Source organism: Momordica charantia (genome assembly GCF_013281855.1).
Source record: "Momordica charantia cultivar OHB3-1 chromosome 6 unlocalized genomic scaffold, Mcharantia_2.0 BLBB01000006.1, whole genome shotgun sequence".
NCBI lineage: Eukaryota > Viridiplantae > Streptophyta > Magnoliopsida > Cucurbitales > Cucurbitaceae > Momordica > Momordica charantia.
In genome coordinates, this window is record NW_028275164.1 from 31,282,395 (window position 1) to 31,293,059 (window position 10,665).

General features: G+C 30.9%; 1 protein-coding gene and 1 non-coding gene across 2 annotated transcripts; both read right to left on the bottom strand.

Moving 5' to 3' along the window:
- Positions 1 to 3,816: 3,816 nt before the first annotated feature.
- LOC111023676 (flavonoid 3'-monooxygenase CYP75B137) lies at positions 3,817 to 6,497 on the bottom strand. Its single transcript, XM_022301154.2, has 2 exons — positions 5,377 to 6,497; positions 3,817 to 4,608 (listed from the first exon to the last, which is right to left on the bottom strand). The coding sequence occupies exons 1-2, from the start codon at positions 6,373 to 6,375 to the stop codon at positions 3,976 to 3,978; spliced, it is 1,632 nt and encodes a 543-aa protein (XP_022156846.1). The 5' UTR covers positions 6,376 to 6,497; the 3' UTR covers positions 3,817 to 3,975.
- A 97-nt stretch (positions 6,498 to 6,594) lies between these two features.
- Positions 6,595 to 6,666, bottom strand: TRNAN-AUU (transfer RNA asparagine (anticodon AUU)). The gene has a single exon. It is a non-coding gene; the product is annotated as a tRNA-Asn (tRNA).
- Between the last annotated feature and the right edge of the window lie 3,999 nt (positions 6,667 to 10,665).

Here is a 10,665-nt window from a genome sequence, read left to right on the forward strand (position 1 = left end):
GGGCAGACGCTCCAGATTTGGTTAAATCCCACAAATCCCTTTTCATCTACCAGACCATATCTATTCATGATTTTTCTCTATTTTTTACTCAAATTTAAATCTTAATACAGGTACCTTATACAATTACCTAAATTAATTAGAAAAACTACCACACCTAGTTATAAGGAGTTTAACTAAATCATAGGAACGGAACAAAACTGAATCTTTTAAAATGATAAGAAGCAATCCAAATCAAGTCCAAACAGTAAGATTAAATTAATATTTTAACCTATCTAATCAGACAAGAATTTTGTCATCATTAATTTATCTAGTCAGACATCATAAAACAATAATAAGAATAAGAATAATAAAATTTTACAAAAGTTTTGTGAAAGATAGCGAGAGTGATGTGACAGATGAGGGTACAATTGGAAGATTCGTAAATATATATATATATATATATTTTTCTTTTTTTCACATAAAGAAGATTTTTAAATACTGTTTTGATGAATGATGTTTGTTGCATGGAGGGCTCTAAATCGTGGCTCCTTCCAAGTTAGGCAAATTACGAAGTCTTATCTCTTTATTTAATAATATTGTTAACCCAAGTTTTTAAAACTCACGAAATATAGTCAAAACGAACATAATTCAATGATAATTCACATATGTCTCTAATTAAGAAATTATGAGTTTAATCTCTCGTCCCGCCCGACATGTTGTACTAAAAAAAACTCCATCAAGTTTGGAACTTATGTTTTCAAATCAAACTATTGTGTATACTTTTTAATCTTGTTATTTTCCCTTCCTATTTTTCTATAAATTATTGAGTTGTGAAGTCAATCGTTCAATAAGTTCGGTTTATATATACTTTTTGATCTTGTTTGATCTTAATTCTAAAGAGAATCCAAAAATGCCATAAAGTGACAAAATTTAAAAGAATTCTCCTCAAAGAGATTCAAGACAATTGGACTAGATAGTCTTGAGTAATCCATGAGAGTTTCAAATCTCTAGATTAGAGAGAAAATAGTGAATCTATTATTTTTTACCTTTAATTTTCACTAAAATAGTTGAAACTTTCTACATAATACATGCATAACTTAAAAAGTTGAACCTGTATAAACATATATGTTTCTCTTAATTCTCCTTTTTTTTTTACTAATATTAATTGTTTATGATATTATTGTGAAAATGTAGAGTTTAAAATCATGCATAATAATAAGATATAAAAAATGGATGAAAGATGAAGGGTAGGAGATCCAAGTTGTCGTGCAAAAGAGATTACTAATGAGGAAACCAAGTTGATTAGTGAAGCTCCGCCATCCGAATTCTATGCCAAATTTCAAACTGATCAGCCTATACCAAGTTGATTAGTGAAGCTCATATTAGATTAGCTTAGCTTTGGATCAAACAAAATCTGATAACGAAGATAATTATCATTTCTTATATATCATGAATCACTTCTTTCCCTAACCAATATGAGATTTTGTTAGTATAACTTGCAACCTCAATAATGTATATATTCTCCATCAAATAAAATGTGAATTCAAATCTTCATCAACTCTTCCATGTACTAAAAATAAATAATAATAATAATAAATTAGCCCTCCAATAGCAACATCTGACTCAATCTTTATGATAATGTTGGTGGCATTCTTGGTGGAGGGAAGGATTGGATTGATGGGTAATATTACAAATTTGGTAACATCAAAACCTAAAGTCTAATAATATTGATCACAGTGTTTAACTTTATATGGGAGAGGTTTTAAATTTTTAGACGTAACTATGTTATATTTGGTTCGTGTTTATTAGGTGTTACATTGTTCTTTTCTTTTGTCATCTACTTTCATTAATGTTTTTAAAATCCAAGCTTAAATTTGAAATCTATAAAGTTTTAGTTTTCTATTTTTTACAATTATTTTTACTTTCACATAATTTATTTGATATGTTCTTATTTTAAAGGGAAAAAAAAGGCTAGACAAATTCAAAAAACAAAAATAAATTTTTTAAAACTAATTTTTTAGTTTAAAAAACTTGACTTAGATTTTGATAGGATTTTTGAAAAGTAAATAACAAGATAAAAAAATGCATAAGCGAGACAGTGTTTTACAAGTTTAATTTAAAAATTAAAAAAAAATCAAAATAATTATCAAGACTTTAGTATTTTAGAAACTTGTTTTCTTTTTTAAATTTTGACTAAAAGATTAAATGTGTTTTTAAAAATTTTGAAAAACATATTATAGAAATTGTGGAGAAGCAAAAATAATTTCTAAAAATAGAAAAACTCAAAACAAAATTGTTAGAGGTGAGTAGTTTTCACCCAATCCAAATATTAAACTTTGGAGCAAGTAATCTTATCTCCAAATAAGATTTAATTTGTCAATCTCATTGTATTGATCAAGAAAGGTCATAGATATGAATTCTCTTGGTTGTTCAACTAAAAATAAAATAATAATATAATGATGAATAAATAAATAAAACTTGAAGAAATATATTATACAAAATAATTTTGTCTAAAACACCTCAAATTTGAATTAAAAAAAATAAAATTTTAGGCTTGCTTGGTTATGGAGGTTTTGGATGAAAGTCAAAAATCTTAAATTTAGATAACTTAATTTTTTTAAGATTACGTCAACTCATAGTCAACGGATTAAAACATCTATTCATAATCAAAGTTGTGAGTTTAAATCGCCATTTTACTAAAAAGAAACTTATTAGAATTGAATTTTTTAAATATAATACTATTCATTTTTTTGCTTATTACTTTCATAAAAAATTAGAAATTAATTTACTGATTTGTCTAATCATGTAAGTATCTATAGTTTGGACAACTTAATTAGTTATAATATTTTTTAAATTTAGTAAGAAATTAAATCATGTAAGACTTTACCGACTTTTTACCTTGAGATGCGGAAATCTGTGAATTTCATAGTAGTTAATAAATAAAAACCAACTTATCTGTTAAAACATCTAATTTAATAATTTTACACGAAAAGTCAAAGTTTCACTGAATGACCAGATTGGACTCATAAATCCTTTGTATTTGATATGAACCATTCGGACCAGCCCATTTAAGTCATATTTGGTCTGCCCCAACAAATCCAATCAAAAAGCCCATTTAAAAATTTTACTCATATACACTATTTTTTAACTAAAAATTAAGGAATATAAATTTAAAATATATTTTCATTAGAAACAAAAATCCAATAAGTTATTTGCCGAGAGAGAGAGAGAGAGAGAGAGAGAGAGAGAGAGAGAGAGAGAGAGACCAATAAGTTTACATAAAATTGTAATACAAAAAAAAAATTTTAAAAAATTAGTTTACATAAAATTTAGTTTATAAAAAAAACAAAATATAATTTTACATATTTAATTTAAAGTAATTATTCAATAAGTGGATATAAAAGCCTTAATTCAATAAGAAATCTAAAAAACTTAATGGAATAAGTTGATTAAATGTCTTATTATTGAGAACATAAATAACAAACCTTACTGAATTTCTCTAATTCAAGTATCATTACTCAGTAACAGCACAAACTTTCTTTGTGACAATCTATTATTTACTGAGTTATTAGTAGCCAAATTTGTAAGAGTCAATTGTTTTTGTGGAATTTCTACGAAAAGGACATCCAAATTCTTATGTTTTTTTACACAAGAATGTTGTTTACTTGAACATTTTAGATGCGAAAGGAATTCTAAAGGTCTCCTTGCAACATGGATTTTTAAGATATGGATGGTATTGTTTTGATAATTTTGTCCTTCATTTTTATTCTACAGATATTTTCTTTATTTCTCATTTTCATTTTATTAAAAAGTAAATGATTGCTGCGTTGATCAAAATAATAAAAACAAATTGTGACGTGAATTCTAAGTGATATTTTAAAAATATGCTTTACATATAAATATTGATAAAGACATTGCTGGAACAATTACAATTTCAAAAATATCTAACATATTTCCAACCTTTGAAGATGTCAACTATCTAAATCGAAACCACATCTAAGATTGAAAAAGCTCCAAATTGGACAGCCTTGGGACAGGAACAGCAACCAATGGCTTCAACTTCTTGGTGACAATCCCAAACTTGTCCTCCAAATCAAGCACCGAAGAATCCTTGGGCAATTCCCACTCAAAAGAATGCAACAGCGACGCCAATATGAAAACCAGCATCCTCTCGGCCAGAGGGATCCCCACACACGACCTTCTCCCAGACCCAAATGGGCAGAACTCCATGCAATTGCCTGTGAAATCATATCCTTCAGGTTCATTTAAGAACCTTCGGGGCATAAATTTTAAGGGGTTGTCCCAAACTTTAGGGTCTCTTTGGATGGCCCAGATGTTGAAATAGATGGCTGAACCCTTTGGGATGGAGTAGCCTCCAAGGGTGCTTGTTTGGGCAGCGATACGAGGCACCAAAAGAGGCAACGGTGGGTGTAAACGAAGTGTCTCCTTAATTACTGCGTTTAAAAAGCACAATTTGGACAAGTGAAATTCTTCTACCATTTGGTTTAAGCCCACAACTTGGGTTAATTCTTCGGTTACTTTTTCCATTATGTTTCGATGTTGCATTAGCTCCGCCATCGCCCACTCAATTGTAGTCGATGTTGTGTCCGTTCCACCCACGACAATGTCCTATTACCAAAACAACAATATTTGGGTCATATATAGAAATGAGCAGCTAAAATATTTGTCATATTTACTTCTAAAATATCAAGTCATATATCATTGCTGTGCTATATAGTCTTTATAACAAATATAAAAAGACAAATATTAAAGACACGTGTCTCATATAAACACAACACAATTCAATAACAAAAACTAATGCAAAAACTGAATACAGTAGATGGAAGTAAGGAGTAATATATCAAATATATCAAACCAAATATATATATATATACATATATATATTTGGCGTAACATGTTTTGAGCTCTAGATATATTGAATTTTGCTTTTCTTTGTGTGGGTTGAACCTTCCGATTTTGTTTATTATTATTATTTAGTTTTGCTAGTGTCATTAAAATTTTGACAAGTAAAATATATTGTTGAGTTTGTAAGGGGTGGAAACAAAGTGTCACGTAGAATGATTCATGCTAAATAAGGAAAGACAATTATCTTCGTTGATATGTCATACTTGTGAAGATGCAGGTCCCCTTGTTTTAACAATATATATATTTTTTCTTTTAAAAATAAGTAGTTCTAGGTTTCATCAAAGAAACTGTCTTTTTTGACCAGTAAAAAAGGTGCAATAGTGGCAATTGTATTAACAAAAAAGAAATATATCCAAAACAGCTCCTAAGTTCTTTTTCCAATCATTTGCCTTTTCCTAAACTTGTAAAATTCTTGAACCAAACCAGCCAACGACGAAATTTGTAATTTAAGTATTAAGAAAATATTCATACCACTAGCAAGGCTTTGAGTTGGTTAGTAGTAATAGAGTCCGAACAATCTTGAGTGTCATTGAGCTCCAACAGCCACTGCAAAAACCCTCCTCCATTTTCCCCCACCTTCTGTTCTTCAATGGCCAAATCCAGAATCTCATCAATCATAAGCATCACCTCCTTCGTCCTCCTCCCAATCCCCTGCAAATCAAACCCACCCAACGCCGGAAAAATATCAGACACATTTGGAGTCCCTAACAACACCATCAATTCACCCATTTTTTCCCTTAAATCACCTTCCAAATCGCCGCCGATCCGCCGCCCCGCGCCGCCAAATATCATCGCCATGACCGATTTCAGAGTCGCCAAGAAACCCACTTCGCCGACGTCTATTGGGGTTCCGGCCGATTCAAAAACGCCTTTAATCGCCTCCCTCACCTCCCGCCTCCGCACGCAATAGGACGCTTCGAGATTCGATTTGCTAAGCATTTTCCGGGCGAAGATTTTCCTCAGCTTCTTCCAATCGGCGCCGTCGGAGGTGATGACAATGTCGGAGCCGCCGTAGGAAGCGAGAAGAGCGCAAACGGTGGGATCTCTGTTGGCGAATACGGTATCTTGCCGGTGGAGGGCCTCATTGACGGCGGAAGGGGAGGTGAGGACGACGCAGAGCTTGGTTCCGAGGCGGAGCTTGAAAACTGGGCTGTAGATTCCAGCCAGATCGGCGAAGGTACGGTGGAGATTGAGGGATAAAAATGGAAGGTATCCGAGCAGCGGCAGGCCACGGGGGCTCGGAGGCGAAGGGGGAAGCCGGAGTTTGGGTTCGCCGGAGCGTCGGAACCAGAATAGGGCAAAAATCAAGACGAAGATAGAGAGAACAGCGATGGAAATTTGTTTGTCTTCATTTGATGAATCTACGGTCCAAAATGAAAAGAAGAAGACGAAGGGAACGGAGACTGCCATTCCAATGGGGTTTCCTGAAATGAGTGATTCGAAGTTTGTGGATGGAACAGAGAAGGGCATAGCACCTTTTAAACATTTCAATTCTTCGTCACTTTATAAGTATCCTTTGAAGATTTTTATGACTATGTAAGTGTTAACGGAAGCTCAAGAAGTTTGTGGACACAACGGGGGCTAAATTATGCACCTTTTAAACATTTACATAAGGGAACAATCAAAATCTATGTAATTAGTTTTATAAATTTAGAAATAAGCTTAACTATAGACTCTAATGAATTAAATCTCCCCAAGTAGGATTCGAACCTACGACCAATCGGTTAATAGTCGATCGCTCTACCACTGAGCTACTGAGGAATGACAGGAAATTAGATCTCATAGAATTCAATTCCCATTCTCAACTCATGACCAATATGAGCTCGAGCTTTCTTCGTAACTCCTGGAACTTCTTCGTAGTGGCTCTATTTCATTATATTTCATCCATATCTCAATTCCATTCATTTAATATCCTTGTGGTGTCATTGAGATAAGAGATGTCGTTTCTAGTCTATCTATTTCTATGTAGTTGGTTGGGGTCTATGGTAGATGCGGCTTGTTCTAGAACTAGTTGGTATTTTGGGACAAGTCGTGTCAATAAGTAGTGACGAAAAAGTGACGTAGTTTCGTGTCAGCATCAAGGCTCCAATATCGACTTTATTTTTAAGATAACACAGCAACATTGTGGCACTCTCCCCTCATATTATCAAATCATTTTACCAGTCTTTTCTTTTCATTGTTACCTATGACAATGCCACTCCTCCTTTTGACACTATCCTCTCATTCGAAAATACAATAAAATTTTGAACTTTAATATTAAAACATAATTTCAGTCTTAATAATATAAACTTCAACATCTAACCGTTTAGAAGCATTTTTTTTTTTTAATTTGAAAGAAACATTGCATTAAACAAATTAAGATGCTTTACGGCTACATGAGCAGTGAAGTCGGCCTCAACAAGATGAGAAAGCCAACTCAAAAAACTTGACAACCACAGAATTGGGTGTCCCAAATTGAGTGGCTTTTAGCAAGACAGTGCGCTGCCTTATTTGACTCTATATTAACATGCAAAAAGTGATCTATTGAAAATAGTTAGCTTAGATTCCGAATATCACCCGGTCAAGATTCTACAAGCACTTTCCAAATCTCCAGTCTTATTGCTCGACTCAAACTCTCTTTCATTGCGAAATTGTTAAGAATCTCACGTTAAAAAGAAGAGAAATCTAACAATAGTTTATAATAGATATGAGCTACTTCTCTCATCGTGAATTGGCTGTGAGATGAAATCCTTGAATATTGATAGGGTATCAGAACCCAAAAAACTCAAGCGAGCATCCGATCCAAAAATGGGATCCGATCAAGATTATGAGTTACTCATCGGGAGGCGAATGCCAATTATTTGTTCGAGGTACACTATTTTTACCGAGTTCTAGAATGATTAGAGAATTCTTCAAAATACTCCATAATCCATGAGGCTTTCTGTAAAACTGCTGGAACATTTCTACCATTTTCCTTGGAATTTCTGTCATTCCATAACGTCCAACACAATATTCCAACTAAAGTGATTTATGATTTCGACAGTCCAAATTGAATCAAGCATTGTGGGGAGTACACGTATTTAAATCAAGAATTAAAGCTATGGAGACCATTGCTCACTCGATCTTTATCTACTATTTTAGTCTTAATTTTAAAATATATATGATAATACTTTTTAACTTTTATGATAATTTATTTTGAATAACATATTGAATGAATCAAAGAATTCTTATCTATATCTAATCTAATAGTATATATAAAAGGTGGGATGAGAAGAAACTTCTATATACCATTTTTACCCTCTCATTATAACTCTTTTTACTTTTCTTTTGATGGCAATTGTGTCATTTAAATACAAACTTTCTCTCTCTCAATTTATCTCTTCTCTCTGTCACAATCTCATCCCTCCAAATTCCCCATTTTCTCTTACTAATATTCTCTCTCTTAATTATTCTTTCATTATTTTTATCTTTCTCATTGATTTTTTTTAACTCCTTTCATCTACCGCATACCCTCCCCAATCCTTTCATCTTCCTAACCCCCTTCCAATTATTACATACCCTCTCCCAATCCTTTCATCTTCCTAATCTCCTTCTAATCCATATATAAATATTGTCATATCTTTCTCATGCCAACCAAAAATCAAGAAGTGGTGGATGGAACAAAGTGGAAAATTTTCCAAGTGGTGTGAAAGCATGAAGATTACTCTATTACTTTAGCAACGACAACAACAATGCACATATGAGTGATCAAGAGGAGAATTGATAGTGAAGAGAAACCAAATTAAAGCTGAGTTGATGACATCGGTTCACTTTCCCCAAATTTATCATTGTTTAGATTGAAAGAAATTCTAGAGTACGATGTGTCGAGATGGTGGTCGATGGAATCGAGATAAAGCAAAATTCGATTATTCTCATAATTTGGATAATAAGAATGCTTATGAGTTTGATTTTTATTATCTTTTTTAAACTGATGCTTTTGATTTATATATGTGAAATGTTGTAATTATTTTTACAAAATTAGGACAAACAAACAATTTTTATTTCTCTCAATATCATCAGGTTGGACCTTTTAGGGCTTACTCTTTCTCTCACTCTTACCTTTCTTTTTTCATTCTAGAATGAACAAACTCAATGATTTAACATCACACAATTTAACAAAGATAAAATGTAATATAATGATTTATAATCAAGAAAATTAGAGGTAAATTAAGAACGTTCATTCATTAAAAAAAAAAACTTGCACGTTGGTGCTTTTTCATCTTTCTTACACTTCAAATTTGTACTTACTTTCCATGCTAATATTTCATCATTTTCTTTTATTACAACAATATCATACCTTGAATTTATATTTATATATAATCACCTTCTTTCTTTAAAATGATAATATTATAAACTTAAAAAATACTGTTTTACTTTAATTTAGAACTACAAGATTCTAGTCCATCTAAAAGTCAGCAATTTAGATTTCCCCACCCATTTTTGGACTAAACAAAAGCAAACACGGTGGAAACAAATTATTACATAATTAATAATACTTTGACTACCTTTCTAAAACTCCAAGAAAAAATTAATAACAACAATAATTATAATTAATACATATTTATAGCAATAAAAGTTAAGAGGGAGGATAATAATCAATAAGTGGTATATAGATCAACATGTATAATTTAATGGTCATATAATTAGTATCTCCCTTGTTTATTTTAATCTTTTAAAGAGAATAGTATCATTACATAGGTTACAAATTTCGTAAGTTACAAAATTAGTTGAACTATGTTTTAGGTAATTATAATTTTAAAAAAATTATTTATAATATAATAATTTTTTAATAAATGCAAATCTGAATAGTGAATTTTCTCTATATATATATATATATATATATATATATTTTTTTTTTAATAACTGAATAGTGAACTATGTTGATAGACCCAACAATAATATTTTAATCCATCTAATTTAATGCTGTGGCTGTAGTCTGTGTCAAGACATTAATTTAATAAAGTCAAGAAGAGAAAATTTTGATGAATAATGATCTAGTGCAGTTAGCTCATGATTAGATTTTTGAGCTCATTCATCAAACGCACAGAAATGTGCCAGGCGATACTCTATTTTAGATCACGACGCACATACATGATGCACCTACAGCATCGACATCATAGACGACGATTCTCATAACCAAATTTAAAGGCCTATTTTAGTTGGCTTCAATATTTTCGAGATGTACATTTATTTATTTCTTTCAGTCTTATATTTTTAAAAACAAAGTCCTTTTGTTTTTTTTATTTTATATATGTTTATTATAATTTGAATACAATATTATAGTAAAAAACGAAAAAACCAGCCAACGGCCTAGTTTTTTTTAATTGTATTGAGTTGTTATATCTTTAGCCATATTTATAAAATTATCGACCTTTCTTGTATTTTACAAATATGTGAATAAATTTAAATTTTTATTTTTGAAATTATTATTATTACAATTTTAATGACATATAATATACGTCTTATATATGTACCTCTAATATATACTCTGATTTGTACGCATGAGACGTTAAATGTTAGTACATCTTTAAAGTTTTTTTAGATAATCTCACCAATATCTTTTGTATTTTAAAAATATGACAAAAATTTTTAATTTTTATTTTTGAAATTTAATTATTCTTATTTTTATTGTTCCAATTTTTATAATCTCTGAAGTTTTGGATTTTGTAAAAATGACAAAATTATTTAAAAAATTATTTTTTATTCTTTTAATTAAAATTTAATCTTCCTTATTTTGTTTCA

Bases quoted from the DNA above. Each gene is read 5' to 3' on its own strand.
- LOC111023676 (XM_022301154.2), bottom strand. From the start codon at position 6,375: ATGCCCTTCTCTGTTCCATCCACAAACTTCGAATCACTCATTTCAGGA. The intron at 4,609-5,376 runs GTATGAATATTT...TTTTGGTAATAG, and splicing joins AACTCAAAGCCTTGCTAGTG to GACATTGTCGTGGGTGGAAC.